Source organism: Streptopelia decaocto (genome assembly GCF_964273445.1).
Source record: "Streptopelia decaocto genome assembly, chromosome: 9".
Classification (NCBI taxonomy): Eukaryota; Metazoa; Chordata; class Aves; order Columbiformes; family Columbidae; genus Streptopelia; species Streptopelia decaocto.
This window is the reverse complement of record NC_138664.1, coordinates 1,432,438-1,450,054: the sequence shown is the minus strand read 5'-3', so window position 1 is coordinate 1,450,054 and position 17,617 is coordinate 1,432,438. Positions and strand designations below refer to the sequence as shown.

The 17,617-nt window shown below is 38.6% G+C and overlaps 1 protein-coding gene across 2 annotated transcripts in view; it reads left to right on the top strand.

The window, feature by feature from the left end:
• The first annotated feature begins 249 nt into the window (after window positions 1-249).
• DMXL2 (Dmx like 2) overlaps window positions 250-17,617 on the top strand; it is a 48,246-nt gene continuing 30,878 nt past the window's right edge. For both annotated transcript variants that reach the window (XM_082061492.1, XM_082061493.1), the window contains exons 1-12: window positions 250-426; window positions 6,705-6,830; window positions 8,423-8,494; window positions 9,168-9,246; window positions 9,895-10,051; window positions 10,981-11,047; window positions 11,934-12,112; window positions 12,810-12,993; window positions 13,984-14,158; window positions 14,931-15,164; window positions 15,910-16,187; window positions 16,370-17,066. In XM_082061492.1, coding sequence (XP_081917618.1) covers window positions 340-426; window positions 6,705-6,830; window positions 8,423-8,494; window positions 9,168-9,246; window positions 9,895-10,051; window positions 10,981-11,047; window positions 11,934-12,112; window positions 12,810-12,993; window positions 13,984-14,158; window positions 14,931-15,164; window positions 15,910-16,187; window positions 16,370-17,066 — 2,335 coding nt within the window. In that variant the 5' untranslated portion in view covers window positions 250-339. The remainder of the gene's footprint in view (window positions 427-6,704; window positions 6,831-8,422; window positions 8,495-9,167; window positions 9,247-9,894; window positions 10,052-10,980; window positions 11,048-11,933; window positions 12,113-12,809; window positions 12,994-13,983; window positions 14,159-14,930; window positions 15,165-15,909; window positions 16,188-16,369; window positions 17,067-17,617) is intronic.

Genomic DNA, 17,617 nt, shown 5'->3' with positions numbered 1-17,617 from the left:
CCCCGCACCGCGGGCCTCGCACCTACGGACCGCGCCGCGCGCGCCCCCCCCCCCCCCCCCCCACCGCCCTTTAAACGCCTCGCAGGCGCGCGCCCAACGGCCGCCGCTCGCGCAGGGGCGGTGCGCGCGCGCGCCTCACCCGATCCAGGCGCCGCCCGCGCGTGCGCGGCCCCCTCCACCCGCCCGCCCCGCTCCTCGCGAGCGCGCTCGCGGCGGCCGCGCGCAGCGCCTCGGCCCGGGAGGCGGGCGCGCGGAGCCATCCGGGTCTCGGCCGCTCGGTGGCGGCGGAGGCGGCGGCCGCGGCGCTGCCGGCCCCGGGAGAGCGGGGGGCGGGCCGCGATGCATCTGCACCAGGTGCTCACGGGCGCCGTCAACCCCGGGGACAACTGCTACTCGGTGGGCAGCGTAGAGGACATCCCCTTCACGGTAATGGTGGCGGGGCGAGGGGGCGCCCGGCTGCGGTGGGGGAAGGGGAGGGTGTGCTGTAGGCCTGAGGAGAGCGGTGGGAGGGGCTGCAGGGATTAACCTGCCGGGCGGCTGGCGGGCCCCTGCACCGCGGCAGGTGGGGCGGGGATTACGAGCGGGGGCGTCGGGGGGGTGCGGGGAAGGCGCTGGGAGCCGGCACGGCGACAGGCGGGAGGGAGCGCTCGTGGCTCCGCTGGGGCACCGCGCTGCTCCGGACACTGCGGGCCCGGGGCGGCAGCGTGACCCCGCCGCGGAGCGTCCCCCCGCGCCGGCCGCCGGGAGGGTCTCGCTGCTCTTGCCGAGGCGCCGCTGCAGATGGAGACTGGGATCCGTCACCTCGGCATTCGAGTGGGGAGCCAGGGAAACACCCAAATTGTGCGTCCCCAAATGCTGCTGGGCGCACTAGGCTGCTTAGGAAGCCCATCCACTATTGATGAGCGTTTGGCTTCAGTTACTGTGGTTAAAAAAGCAGGTGTTTGTGAAATGTACCTCTTAAGCTAGAGGAGGAAAGAAATTGACAGAGATAAGTCAATTTCAAAGAGTCCTGTAGTTTACATAATAAAGACTGTTTATCATCCACAGGCCATTTTTGTGTATTCTAATGTCAATTTCCACATTTTCAGCTTACTGTATGCTTCTCTGACTTTAGTGAATGATCAGCTTCTGCAGTGTTTTGCATACTATCATCTAATCAGTATGTTATTATTTGGGAATAAATTGTCTCATTAGATTTTACATTAACACTTACAAGATTATATCCCAGGCACAAACCACTTCCAGGCTAAATGATACAGAGCATAATTTTTAGTCTAAGATAACGGTCACCAGACTTGTCAAACATTTAAAGCTTACTTTAGATTGTCGCAGATGTCTAATTTCAGTAATGAATGCTTAAAAGCCTGAAGAAATAAAAGGTACCATGTCTGTCTTTATTTTCCCTGTTCTGCTGCTATGCAGCCATACTGCTATTAAAGGGACCTCTTACTTTTGATATTTATATAAGTGGTTGTTTACTCATATTTATATTCTAATGTGTTTCTTGTTACTGTGATGATTTGAAACATTGATCAACTGGTTTTATAAAAGACATTTTGCTAATTCTCATAATAGTTTTGATAACATCAAAAATTAATAATGATATATATTACTGTTTATACAAGAATTTGACAATAACTAGGCTTGTTTTACATAAAATGCCAAATCATTTGGTCGCACGTTAACTATGGAACTGCAGATAACAGATCTCATCATATTCTCTGGCTGCTGCATACAATTTTTTGTAATATAGTGAAGAAGGAACTAAAGGGCCGTGTGTTTTAATAAAGGTCTCATCTTCTGGACTTCTACAACCATAACTTTCTTCTTCCCTTTTCCTCCTTTCTCTGAATTTGTGGTATTATTTCCTGCTCTTCTAGACCTTGATCCTATAGTAAACTGCATGGTTAAAAACATCTGTTTGCACACAGCTTCAGGTCTTATATCCATATTCTTAAGAAATTAGTCACCTGTGTGACTCTCAGTAGCATCATAGTCTACTATGCACTGCAGGTGTCACTTTTGATAGCGCCCAACCTTAAATTCTGTTGGTCAACATCAATAACACTGTGTTGACATAGATCTGTCACCCCAAACCATTTACTTATTTGGAGTCATAACTTTAACTCAGATCCTGAAGCAGGATTTGCAATTTAGACAAGAGATCATTTGTATTGGTGGCAGAGCCTGACTCGAGACATGCTCTTAAGGCCCAATACCTGTCAGCCCCTAAAGCACAGCAGAAGCAAAGCAGTAAGAGGCAGGAGGTCACAATAGATCTGCATAGTATGTGCTGTACTATATGAATGCATATGAAGTCAGGCTGTGGCCGAGGAGCCACTGTTTGCATGTGCTCCCTTGTGCTTTGGTTCATGTTAAGGCATTTGTTTTAAATGTGTGAGAACTAGTTCAAAATTGCTACAACTGATTCATCATGGGGACTTGAAAATGTCTTTTTTGTAGGCAGAAATGAGTCACTCCTGTTAAAGTTACTCCACTTAACAGTAGAATAACAGCTTGGGTGTGTGTATAGATGTATTCACTAGTTTGTATCTTTGGCGCTATTTCACACTTTTTTTAAGGAAGAGGAGGAAGAGAAATGTCCTCTTTAGATGCCTGACTCCAGCAGTCTTAGGATTCTGAGAGAAGGAACCTGTTTTGTTCTCACCTGATGATGGACATTGCAATTCTCAGGTTCTTCATTCTTCCTTTTCTCTGTGGTTTGCTCTTGGCTTGTTTACGTGACTTCTTCCTGGGGCTGGAGGCAGGCCTTTCATTTCCAAGTCACTGTAGCTAAGATGATAGTATGTTGTATCTCAACTGTACTTTTTTAAAGCTTTGGTGAAAGTCATCTAATTATTCTGAGAATAAGAAAGGGAAAAGAAATAATTTTGCCATTAATTTTTCTTTAGTTGCAAAAACCCAAGTATTAGTGACTCCATAAAGCAAAACAAATCCAAAGAAATAGAGCTAGGATAAGACAGAGGCTGGCAACAAAGGTTTTGTGCATCCTTTATCTGAAATGCACATAGTATCCTTTCCTCCCTATGCTCCTACATCTGCCTGCAGCAATCCTGGCTTATATCTGGCATTTCCCAACTGTATGTTACCAATCTGACTTTCTGTGATGTGGAGTAAGGTGGTTTCCGATAAAGGTGACAAGCTGTTCTGACTCTGTTTATATGACTTCTTCTCTTTGTACAAGCTCAGGGTTGTTCCCCCCCCCCCCCGCAAACTCTGAAAACAGTGTAGCTGTTTCTAAGGTCAGTCTAGGATTAAAACCAAGACCAAACAAATCCATGGTATGTCAATTACCTAAACACAAAAATTCCAAGCTCTAGCTAGTGTTCCACAAACACAAGATAATGAATATTTGGTTCTTGTAAAAAGTGTTATGAAGTGCATAAAATACAGATCTGTAAATATTTTTAAGGGAAAAAAAAAAAAAAAAGAATATCAGATTTTAAGGGTATCTGTACCTAAGAACTTTTCCAATAGAAGTGAAAAAAATTGATTTATTATTTGTCATGTTTGGAAAAGACAAGCGTCTTGGCATCTTCAGTGCCAGTACTGACACTTGGCCTTGAACTGTGTAACAGATTTCAGAAGCTGTTGCAGATGAAAGTCTCCCAAACCCATGTAAACATTTTTTACCTCATTGGAAATGACAAAATTTTCATCCACACCATTATGTCCACAATATCCCGCCACTGAGAATAGGTTTTTCTGCTCTGTAGGGTTCTCCTCTACCTTATTTACTAACTAAAACCATTATTTTCAACTCCCTCTCAGTTATTACTACTTGCATATATGTTCTCCACTGTGTCATGTTTATGAGAACTAGATTACAGATGCTTAACATCTGAATCCTTACTATGTTCTTTTTTTTTTTTCTCTGAAGCTCTGTCTGTAAGCATATCGTAAAGTATTTAATTATAAATTCATCTCAGATATAAATTTAGGAACGCCTGTTCTGCAGGCTAGTAGTGGGTTGGAGGTTTTTTCAGTTATTTTGCTAGTTTGCATTGTGTATGTAATTCTACTAGTACTTAGCCAGGGGAACGTGTAAATGTCATGTCTGTTGATGAGGATTTGGAAATGCTTCAGAATTCAGGTGTCTTCCTCACTAGTAGGGAGGTGGAGGAATTTCTGCATTATATATGTTTACTACCCATAGCAAATAACTTAAGGATACGTGTTATACTGGAGGAGTACCATAAAGCTAATACAGGCTTTAATTCAGGTTTTAATACAGATTTTAATGAATTTATGTAATTTTAGATGTCTATGAACTTTTTTTTTTAATACCACTGTGGGCTGATTCTGTTTCTTCCACATTGTTTACCATCTTTACCCTAATGGTACACACCGGAGCTTGAGAACTTTGGTCTATTTCGCTTACACCAAATTTGTAAAGAGTTGCAGGTTATAGAAAGAATCATTTTTTACACAGAGGAAATATAAACAAGAAGAGAATGTGAAGGAATATTGTTTCCCTGTCTGTTAGTTCCAGTGTTCAACATTAAAATTAGAGAACCAAACAAGGAAACATGGGTAGCTGAAAAAGAGAGATGCATGTGCTGCTTTCATATTACCTGAAAACTGAGGATATAGCATAAACTGTTAAGGTAGGACAGGACAGCCTACTTCTGTCTGGTGCTCCTGCATTCAATTAGAGCTTTGTTATTGTTCATTTATGTGGTTCCAGATCTCGACAGTTGGAGCAGACATTGGCAAACTACAGCTTATTAGTTGCTTGTGGATCCTGCAAGTCATCCTTGCGTTGTCACAGCTTTGCAACTCCATTTAATTTTCTCTTTGAAGTTATCAGTGACATTAGAAATGGAGGTTGGCAGATAGTCCATGTGGGTGGTTTTTACTGCACTTGCTTCATTCAGTGACTGCTTATAATTCTGTTTCTCTAAGACCTCTGTGCTGCTCTCGTCCATTACAGTATCTCAGCATCTCATTTTCCATCTTCCCTTTTTGTGTGGCTCACCGATTCTCCATTCCTTTTATCATGCTATGCAGATTGTTAGTATGTTGCCACAAATATTGTGGCCACTGTTATTCTGGCAGGAGAGACCTGTGGTGGTGTGAATGACCCTGAGGGTGATGTCAGCTGAATCCTTAAGAAGGAACTACCATGATAGATATTGCGACACTTCCATTTCCTTTGCCAATATAGGGTGCTTCTACTTTGTTACCAGTTTAAGGAGTGAAAGGACAAAGTGAAAAGAGGATTTAACAGAAATGTGTTCTGTTCAAGTATAAACATGTTAATATATTGAGCATATTAGAAAAGTAATCAAATGGAAAACTTGTATTTAGACGTATAATGTGAAATGTGGAGATATCTTTCAGTACAGAGAAGTATATTGACCTTTTCTGTTTTGACAAATTTGGAGACTATAAATGTGAAAAAGTGAACACTTGTTGTAAAATGAGGGGACACCTTTTCTCAAAGGAGGGGTTATAATAAATGTACTTCTTACAGTAAATTTAACATTTCAGGTAAATATACCTTAATATGATTTCAAAAAATGAAAGACGTTCTCAGAATAAATATCTACACTGAGAAAATGACCCCAGAACCAAGAGACAGCACTTGCTCCAAGCACCTAGAGCTGAAGGCTGATACCCCTGTTGGGAAGCTGTTCCAGCTGAGGTCTCTAATGGACTACGTGCTCTCTGTTGGCGCGGGACACCCAGCTGTGCTGCGCCCCTTGTTGGTGCAGTGCCAAACATGTGCAAGGAGCAGGAAGGGTACGAGTGGCAGTAACAAGGTTTCACTTGGGAAAGAGACCTCTACATCCTGATGATTCTTTAACAAACACAAATAAATATTCTACTGTAACCCACCCTTTTACTTCACAACCAGCTTTTACTTAACTTCGTAAGAGAACTTGCATACTGCTTAATTGAGCTGTTCTAAAATCTTTGCCTATTGCGTTGGAATTTGTGGAAAACTTACTTCAAGAGACTTCTAGCTAGAACTGTTTAGAAAAGGTTTATTGGTAGATTGATGGGAGGGGATTTCTATGCCTGAAAGTGGGAGCTCAGTGGAACAGATCATCTGGAGTGATTAAGGCTTTTAGAATATTCTGGCACACTAGGACAGGTGGAAGCTTGGCAGACAGATATATATATTTGTCCTGCCAACAAAGAGTGCTGAAGTGATCATTGTTCTATAACTTATTCTTAAACAAATTATTTAGACTGTAGTGCGTGGTGCACAAGACACACTATAACCAAGACAAATCTTTGTTGGTTTACAGTGGTGTACACACAGATATTGAAGAAGTTTATATGCACACTCAGGAAGAGGTGTACCTGAATAAGAAAGAAAACCAAACCACCACCTACAGCCTCAAACAAGCTAAAACAACTGCACAAAACAGTCAAAAGTGAAAGTACACACAGCTAGAAGAAGTTTAGGAGTTGGCTTGGGGGCTTTTATTTTTTTACTGTTCCTGTTTGCTGTGATTTACACTCTATGAGATTTAAGGTCTCCTTTGCTACTTTGTTACTTGTTGCTTATTCTGCTGGCGCTTCTGAATTGGCAAAGAATAAACCCGCTACTTAGTAATATCTTCTTCAGTGGAGATTATCACAGATCTCTCAAAAACATAAATAATCTAATAAGTATTCAGTTCGTTTTTAAAATCAATATTCAATTGTATTTCTTCTAAAAAACATTTCAGGCATATGGCTCTGGTTGTGACATTGTTATTCTGGCAAATGACTTTGAATGTGTGCAAATCATTCCCGGTGCTAAACATGGCAACATCCAGGTCAGTTGTGTGGAGTGCTCCCAGCGACAAGGCAGGGTAAGAATTTTCATACATTTGCATAGAATTTTTAAAAAATTGCAATACTCAAAATAAGCAGCAACATAATACATCATAATACATTAATGGTGTTAATGAGTTAATTTCATGACAAAGATCAGTTTTTACTGATTTGTTACTTTCCGAGTAACACCTCTTGCGTTACTCCGAGAATTGTTTTAATTTAATAGCAATTTCTTCTTTAAATGGAGGGAAGGGGAAGCAGGAGGCATCTTGTAACATGGGTTTTAATTCCTTTTCAGGACCTGTAATAACAGGTCTCACAAAATGGGGAAATATATATTGGTTGCAGTATAGTATCAGAACTGGATTGGTACTAAAATTATTGTTATTGTCTCCATTTTTGTATACTTTTATCTAGCTAAAGAATACATGGCTAAATCATTCACATATATGTATATATACACATATGTGTGCTTATGTGTCATGCAAAGCAATACGTTAGAAATACTTTAATTTTCAGAAAAGCTTAGGCATGTTTAATGTGCTTAGAAGTGCTAGAGTGTGAACCATCATAACTGCATGGCCCTTTGACTGGCTAGGTGGGTTTATTTTTAATCCCTGAACAATGTTGAAGAGACAGTTTAAATTGCTAAGAAAAAAAGGAAAAACTGCTTTCTATGAGTTGTGGTAGCACACTAAGAATATTCTGTCATTTGTCACTGCCTACTGATATCAGCTAGTTAAAACTGGTTGCAGTATTGAGAAAGCCCTAGTTAGCATTTGGGCACGGTCTGTTCTTTTCTTTGGGCGTGTGCTGTTACAACCTTCTCTCCCCCCACCTCCCCAAAGAGGAAATACGATTTCATAATAAATGTTGTGTAACTTTTATATCATTTCTGTATTGAGGAAAACAGATCCTGAATACTAAGAACTGAAACAGTTTTTCTTATAAAAATATTTTAAGGAAGAAAAAGGAATTTTAAAGATGGTTGAAAGTACTAATATGCAGATAAGTATTAGACACATGACAAGATAAATTCCTAATAAAGACCATCTTGCATATGGAGGTTTCTGTGCAACAAGTGGGTGAAAGAAATAGAGGGGTTCAGTGGTATATGTATTTCAGTTTTTCCATTTGCCTCCCCTCAAAATGTATTTAAGTGTTCAAATAGACTTGCATTTCCTCCTGTTGCTCAAAATTATTATTTAGTGGTACAAAATGGAATCTGGGAACATGCCGAGACCCAGACGCTAATAATTAATTTATTAGTTACATGTGAAGTGGACAGAACATGAGCAGAAGTAGTGAAGGCATCATGTTTCCCTTATGTATTAACAGTTGTTACCCTAGAAGAATATATCAGATCTGATTGACAGTGCTTGTTCCACTAAACATGATGTCTTCCCTACTTAGAGTTAAAATTGTAAAGACAGGCTTGTTCAGAACTATGTATTTCTCAACTTACTTAGGGAAGTATACATTAATTAATGACATTTGTATTAATTTTCTTGAACGATGGCATATAGAAGAGGTATTGAAAATTCTTTAGCTGTTTGGGAATACTGAGGAGCTGTAACACTCAGCTCCTTACCTCACATTTTGAATATATTTTTGTTTTCTTTTACAGATTGCAGCATCTTATGGAAATGCTGTTTGCATTTTTGAACCTCTTGGTATAAATTCTCATAAAAGAAATTGTGTACGTATGTATTTAATGATTGTAATTCAGTTTAGGTTCTTAGAAGAGGCAAAAGTCTTTCAGCCAGTTATTATTATTTTATTACATCGGCACACACAAGACTAATGGATAAACATTTTGCACTATCAATAATAAGATCATATGGGTAGAATCTTCCACTGCGTGAATCAAACAGGGGACGGCACTCTGCCTAAGTTCACAGCATCTTGTTCTTGCATCTCATCCTAGAGTGACAAGGTGACATTTTGGTGTTTAACTTGAAGGGATCATCAGATCTGTGGTACAGAAACATGACTTAGACTTTTCTAACAGTACAGCCATGGCCGAGCACTCAAGCATCAAATATGTACTCAAGCAGGTTTCACAATCTTTGTTGCATCTGTACTGCCATCCCTTATGTTGTTATAAACATATGACCTAACTAGTTTAAAGTAAACTACAGATAGATTTGTGACATGTGTGACAGGTCCAGATCTCATTTGCAGAGTACTCTGTGACCCATTTAATTTTTATAAAACAATTACATTGTTAAAACTAGATTCAGCAATTTACCAGTGGATCCTGAATGTTTTTGCAGCAGGCTTAATAGAAATTTCATAGAGAAAGAAATACTGGTACCTTTGTATTTTGCTGTTGATGTGAGAATTAATCCATTACTGTTTTCAAACTACAGCAATTGAAGTGTCAGTGGCTTAAAACTGGGCAATTCTTCCTCAGTTCTATGACTTACAATCTGGCCTGGGATCCTCAAGGTAATGTGAACTTTGTGAAGTATTTGTTCAACATTTATATTTAGGAGAACTTGAAGAATACAAATTATTTTTATTGTAAAAGTGGGAGCATTAATATGGATATTTTAGATTATCTGGTCTCACCAGTGTTGCATAAAATGTGAGGCAACGGCTAGCATTTCTGAAGGTGCCGTGCCAAGTGTTTGAGTCTCCTACACAAGAACTTAGTTTGGCAAATACAGCGTTAAGTTGCTAACTGAGTCAAATTCCCGCCAATAATCATTTAAGCAGAATTTTATTACAATTGAAATCAGTAATGTAGCCAGACAGAAATATTTTTAAGACATCTAACAATGTGTATTTAATTGAGATATGAATGACTATTTAGCATCTGCAACATTCGTTATTAAATATGATTTATCATTTGAAGTTGCCGAAAACCCCTTGATGTTCTTTTAAAAAGATGTTTTAAATTCAAAATGTTTTAATAAATATATAAAAATATAGCTGTATAATGATTGCATACCCTATCATATTTAGAACGGACTTGATAAAGTTGAGGTTTCAACCTGTTTTGAATAATTCTCAACGAAAATATGATGTTAGGCTTAATCTTTCAATATATATGCATCATCTTGGTTTCACAGCTGTGATATTACTGACTTTCAGGTAATAGGCTGCTGACAGCAACTGACTTTTTGCAATTGTGGGCCCCTCCATCTAGTGACCTCCTAGAAGAAGATGAAGATGATGATCCTGACAATCAGATCAAAGATGATAAAGTTCTCCCAGTTTTAAATGACTGGAAATGTGTCTGGCAGTGCAAGTGAGTGAGATAATTTGTATTTTAAGACAAATTGCAATATCTCCTCATATATCAACCTTATCTTCTTTCCAAAGCTGTATTTTAAAATGTGCTTTTAAGTCACCTTAAAACACCATAAAATTTAAAAAGTAAGTTACTCCAAATAAAAATTCCTCACTTTTTCAAGTGATGTACCACCAGCAAACCTAGTCAAAGGCCTACCCAAACTGTAGCACTGCCAGGGTATCAAAATTGTCCCCATTTTCTCATCTTTGAAAGTAGTGCTGCGGTACGGGATGAGACTGAGCAGAGGAGCAGCAGCAGGCAGATACACTACACTGATGAAGATGAGAGCTGCTTCCTCAGTCTTAGAAATAGGGTCTTGAAACTCTTTCTACCCAGTTCTATTTGAGGTCCATGTTACAGAAATGCTTCATGATCAGCTGTTTCTATACATATGCAGACTTGGGAAGCAGCTGCCTATGAACCTGTTTTCTTTTGTCTTTTTTGAAGCCATTTTAGATTTTGGGTCCATAAAGCACTGTATAGGCTGCTTTGCTCTTTCAGGCAGCTGACCCATCACAAATTATCTGCAACTTTGGTTTTTTTCTACTATTTATCTTGGCTTCACGGGGAGTAGAAGAGCAGGTGGGACAAACTTCACTTCTGTGATTTGATCTGATCTAGCCTAGGCTCGCCATACTTAATTTATTTAATGGGCCATTTTTCTGTAAAACTGTGAAAATACTAAATATTCTATTTCATAGTAGCAAATATTTCTTATGCTTCTGCTATTTCTAAAATATGCTTAAAGCAACAACTGTAAAATATGAATATATTTTATTTAAATAATGAACAGTAATACTTAATCAACTGAATACTTATGGAATAATACTATAGAATAAATAGACTTTACTTACACCTTAGAACTTTACTCTTGTGTTCTTTAGGACTGCAGTATCAGTACATTTGATGTCATGGTCTCCTGATGGTGAATACTTTGCAACAGCTGGGAAGGTAAGGACAAAAAGAAAATTAAATCAGTTTTTGCTATGGTTTATATTTGTTTCAGTAAAGTAAATAAGTAATATAGAACAGTCCTGGACCACAAACTCTGTTGTAGTCTGAGCTAAGTTAAATTATCATCTCACATGTAATGCTGTATTTTCATGTAATTCCATGAATTTCAGAAACAAAAATCACAGAATCCCAGAATGTCAGGGGTTGGAAGGGCCCTGGAAAGCTCATCCAGTGCAATCCCCCCATGGAGCAGGAACACCCAGATGAGGTTACACAGGAAGGTGTCCAGGCGGGTTGGAATGTCTGCACAGAAGGAGACTCCACAACCCCCTGGGCAGCCTGGGCCAGGCTCTGCCACCCTCACCCCCAACAAGTTTCTTCTCAGATTTAAGTGGAACCTCCTGTGTTCCAGTTTGAACCCATTACCCCTTGTCCTACCATTGGTTGTCACTGAGAAGAGCCTGGCTCCATCCTCCTGACACTCACCCTTTAGATATTTGTAAACATGAATGAGTCCCCCCTCAGTCTCCTCTTGTCCAGCTCCAGAGCCCCAGCTCCCTCAGCCTTTCCTCACCCGGGAGATGCTCCACTCCCTTCAGCATCTTGGTGGCTGCGCTGGACTCTCTGCAGCAGTTCCCTGTCCTGCTGGAACTGAGGGGCCACAACTGGACACAATATTCACCAGGGCAGAGTAGAGGGGTAGGAGAACCTCTCTGACCTACTGACCACCCCTCTTCTAATCCACCCCAGGTACCATTGGCCTTGATCAAGTTTTTGTGAAAGATACCAGAACAGCAGTTTTCTTATTATTTGGGATTTCTCTTTTGTGACATTTTCAATTATAGCTAGCTAACCCCATGGGGTTTTTTATTGCTTTACCCAGGATGATTGCCTCCTAAAAGTCTGGTATCCTATGACCGGTTGGAAGTCATCTCTTCTGCCCCAAGAGAATGAAGAAAAGAAAAAATGTCCAGGCATTGTCCACTTCTCATTTGTTTATTTGGCGCATCCTCGAGCAGTGACAGGATTTTCATGGCGTAACATTAGCAAGTACATGCCCAGGTTCGAAAGGTTTCTTTTTTACGAAACCAAACCTTTGACCAAGTGTTTTAACACTCTGCTTAAAGTTTGGCCATCAAGAACATGATTAGATTTCTCTGCTTATGCTTTCAAGAAATAAAACATATTAACATCTTCCCATAAGTTTCTGGATTACCTAGTATGACAGTGACAGTCATGTTAATAGGTGAGATTTATTCTAAAATATACTTTAAACTTCAGTGCTTTCTCAAGTTATGGCAAGAAGCACGGCTGTAGGGCTTTGTCTTCACCGAATGGTGCTGTAACACTGGAAACAAAACATTTGTCTAAATGATTAGCATTCAGTAAGCTATTTTATGCACCTTGTCGTATATACTGATGTTTAATGAGTTGTTTAATTTCTCTTTTCATCATTTAATAAAATTTATGCATGCTTTGCATAGTCCTGTAAGTTTAGGCAGTTTCATAACTGCAGTTTTATAATAACTGCTGTATTTATCAAATAATAACAATTCCATATTCTCGTGTACTTTTGCCAAGAGTCCATGGGTTTATCAGCATGCCAAGAATCACTACTGATACAAACCCCTTAGTTAGGGGAGAGGCAGAAATTTGGATGAAACAGTAACTACTAAATACTTGTAAGTTTCCCTAATTTCTGTCATGTCCATAAAGCTAATTTAATTTCATTGGGTAACCCTGCTATGTCTGTTCTTAGGGGTTTGGTCTGTAATGTGTTACTCACATCATGTCTTGACGGCATCTGTCGGCTGTGGGCAGAGACGCTGTTACCAGAAGACACGCTTCTCGGTGAGCAGATCTGTGAAACCAGCACCTCCAGCATTAGCAGCGCTGCCTCTCAGTCTGGAAAGCAAAAGGACAAAATACAGCATGCACTAGAGGTACAAGTAAATACTTATTTGGTCAGCTTTTTATTTCAAGATTCTTAAAGCTTAAATATTTAAAGGATTTAGAATGAAGAATGTGTATTATCTGGTTCTTATAAGCATAGTGTGAGTTATATAAGCTTTGGAAGTCTATTAGTAAACACCAACAAAGTCAGAGACTTCGGATCTCTGCAGCCAAGCTCCATGTTCTTATAACTTAATGTGCTCCTATCTATAGCTAACTAACAGCGTTGGGAAGAGACAGTGTTTCACATGGGATAGTAAGTGATGGTTTCATTCTGATTGGCTCTGAAAATCTGTAAATATAAAAACAGTAGAAGCAGTAAACAAACTTTTAATATTTAGTTATCAGATTTGATAATTGCATTTCCAAAAGGTGTCATTGTGGGGCTCTAAATTTCAGTGGTGGTCATATCAAGTCTATTAAGTTTACAGTAAGAGAAAACCTTATAAAAACAAGAAAACAAAGCAAAAAAAACCAACCACCCCACCACTCATTTGTAGACTGTTACAATCAGACCAAGTTTTTACTTCTTAGGCATCATGACCATCAACAAAAAGGGAAAGCAGAAGCAAGTGTGCTATGGGCTGTTGAATCAGTTGTGCTCTCCATGTGCTCTCAGCAAGTTTCAGTTACGCAAAAGTGATTCATTATAAAATAATATTGCAAAGGTTACTGCTTTGAGATCGTTGTAATCTTGTTTATGTGTGTTACACAAAATAGTGCAGTTTTTTGTGTTGTCGTTGGAACAGATATCAAAAGGAACTTTCAGAAGACTATTAGAAGAGCTTTGCTTTTGGCCAGAACCGGTGTACACAACTTTCACTATTCTTTGTTCTAATCTGCTCAGAATAATCCTTTTGAAAATAGTCTTCACTTCTTAGGTAGAAGGAAATTTAGAAGCTTTAGGCTTTATATAAGTGTGAATTTTTACCTTAAAATTTTTTAAGTATTTCTTAATTTATTTTTTATAACTATACCAGACAATTCACCATTTGAAAAATATGAGAAAAGGACAAAGGAGATCTTCAGTTCTTGTTACCCACACAGATGTATTGCCAGATCAACAGGGTACTCACGAAGTTCAGCGGCACATTTCACATCACGCAAATGCACTTGGTCACTTTCACATAGCAGCAAGCATCAACCCTACTACAGGTGAAATACAACCGTTTATTAAACTGTAATACTGTACTTGCACAAAATGAAAAAATAAAGGGGGCTGAGATGCACGTTCTTTGCTTTGCCTAATTGAATACAGCGAATTTGTAGGAGGACTTATTTCACAAGTCTCTTACTTGGCATAGAGTTTTGTAAGACAAAGGAGGCTGAATTTATTCTGAACCCTTTCAGCATTTTTAAAAGCCAATTAAATTTATCTTTGCACATCAGAAAGCAAAAGAAACCTAAATTTCACATCCGCTTAGCATTTGACTGTTGGGTTTTGGGAGGCAATGGTATATAATGGAGTATTTGCATCCTACAGAGCATATAGTGAATGAAAGAAAGCTGTACCAGATTTTTTGGCAGGAAACCAGCTGCTTTTTATGGAATAGAATATAGAATATTTTAAACAAGGAAAAGTTTAAAGAGTAATTATATGCCTTGCCTAAAACCTGTACATGAAATGGCAAGACTGCAGTGTACAAAGCGAAGCAATTAGAACTGTTGGGTGTTATTTATCATTCATATAAGAGTCAGTTTTCATGTAAATTTATTGATGTTGAAATCTCTTTTTAAAATTAAATTGCATGTAGAAACTTGATCTGCATCTTACCTTTTCTAATCTTACAGGCGCAAGTTATGTTCTACCTAAAATATGTTAAATATCTTAATTAAGAAATTTGTGTATGTACGTGTGTGTATATATATATATAAAAGATTGGCAGTTTAATATATACCTTTCTTATTTGTTTAAAATTTTCCACAGATATTCCTTCAGGTTTGGCTGGAACAGCTTTTAATATGGATGAAGGAAATGGAGGCTTCGTTGTTCACTGGTTGAATAATAAAGAATTTAATTTTACATCCTCTATTGAAGTATTTATGCAGTATCTAAGAAAAATTTCTGAACAACAACTGGAACAAGATTTTGATGTTGAGGTTGAGGAGGAAGAAGAAATGGAAGAAAAAGAGAGAGGTTTACATATGAAATTAGATCATGGTTAGTTATATTGTGATATGTAGCACTTATTTTGAAGCACATTAATGCAATAATGCAACTACTTAGCACAAGAATTGTAAGTGCTAACATTTTATCACTAATGTAAAATAAATAGACATTTACAGCTGTAGTTTTGGCCACTGTAATTGTAGGCATGAAAAATTTGATGATGTACTCTCTGTTGGAAGGCAAAGGTAGCTTTTGTCTTTCGTTTCCATGTTCTGTCTACAGAAACCAGTAAGACCAATTAGTGACAGTGAAATGATGATACATTGTGTCATTTATAATGCTTAGGTTCTTCAAATCTAGATGACCAGTGCAGTAAAGTGTGTGATAATTCTTACCGAACATACAATACATACTACTTCATCAAGGATCACATACCATGTATTTCATTATTACCTTCTAAATATAACCAAACCCCACATTAATTTGGAACCAGCATTCATATAAAATATGTGGGGTTTGTATAGTTGACCAGAAAAATCTTGGGCTCTAAGTATCTGGATTTTTATGGTTGTATTTATTATTACTTGTATTGCATAGTTAGGAGCAATAGTCAAAGGCCAGAGCCTCATCTTTTTGTACAGACAGAACAAAGAAAGATGTTTCTACCCTCAATTTGCATGAACGTTCTCATCCAATAGTACTAGTAACAGATTTAAAAATACTGTGTTGTTTTGAATAGAAACCCACAGGGAAGTCTTTACAATGGATAAAATGGCACATTTCTTTTCTGTTGCAGACTTGTCTATAGATAGGGAATCAGAGACAGGGACTGGTACAGGCTCTTCGGAACATGAAGATGGAGAAAGAGAGGGAAGCCCCAAAACATCTCTGCTGGCAGGCCCACGCATGCCTCTTCCAACAGTTTTGTTAGATCGGAAAATTGAGTTGCTTCTGACTGAATGGAACAGAAATCCAGATATGCTTTTTACTATCCATCCTATTGATGGTACCTTTTTGGTGTGGCATGTGAAATATTTAGATGAATACACTCCAGGCATCTTTCGACAAGTTCAGGTATTGCATATTTGACTTTTTTAAATTATTGATTATCTTAGTCAACAATCATTGTGTCCTTTCTTTTATATCTGAACATCAGTATGAATTTATTTTAAGTACTTCCTGTCAAACAGCTAACATTTATTTGGACTTAAGCTGGGTTGTTATATTCTAATTTTTTTTTCTTTCTTTCTTTTTAGGTTTCATTTTCTTCTAAGATTCCTGTTGCATTTCCATCAGGAGATGCTAGTTCCCTTAGCAAAAATATTATGATGTATGCTTGCCCTGTCTTTGTAAAAGATAACAGTAATACTGTATATCAGAAGACAATGGACTTCCCAGATAAGGCTCTAGAAAATAAAAGAACAAGCTTTGCCCAGGATAGTGCAAACATGAATATAATTTCTCCCATAGTAATGATGATTTCCAAACATATAGATGGTTCTCTCAATCAGTGGGCAGTTACTTTTGCTGATAAATCAGCTTTCACTACTGTGCTAACTGTATCACATAAATTTAGGTACTGCGGTCACCGTTTTCACCTCAATGATCTAGCTTGCCATTCTGTTTTACCATTACTGCTGACTTCTTCTCATCATAATGCTCTGTTAACTCCTGAATCAGACAGTTCCTGGGACTCTGAGAGGATAAACAGAATAATGGATCCTATTAAACATATGAAAGGTTCTTCTAGGCAGCAACTTAAAAATGCAGCAACCCGTACATTTCATGACCCAAATGCAATCTATAGTGAGCTGATTCTTTGGCGTGTAGACCCTATAGGACCTTTGTCATACACTGGAGGAGTGTCTGAATTGGCTCGAATTAACTCTCTTCATACCTCCGCTTTCTCTAATGTAGCCTGGCTTCCAACACTTATTCCCAGTTATTGCCTTGGTGAGTCTACTTAGTATGTTTCCATATAGTGTTAACACTGTGAGTCATAGAATTAATTTGTTAAAATAAATTACTATTGTATTTGGAGTATATTTTTATTAACTTTTTAGCATTTTAGCATTTTGATTAACTTTTTAACTTTGTATTATGCAAATTAAGCATTTTTATTTCATTTTAAGCTAAGCTACTTCAATTATTTCATGTGTTCTGAGTGTGTCTAGTTACTGCGGATCATCTGACATTCAGTAACTTCCTTGTGTGAGTAAGCAATCATCACTCTCACAAAGAACAATAAGATCCCTTTCCTTGGTGTTTTAGGCAGCCTCACTGTGTTCTCTGCCTTGCCATGGTTCTCAACAATACAGGTATTCTAATGACTCGGGTATCTGGGTTGTTGGCCACGTACAGACACAGGAGGCGGTGGGTTAAACAGAACTAGTATTTGGACCACTTGAAAATCTGAACTATTGAGAAAGATTTTTCAGCCAAAATTTGCAGTATCAACTCTTTTAACATGCTGGCTAAGAACTCTGCTTAGAAGATCCTGAAAC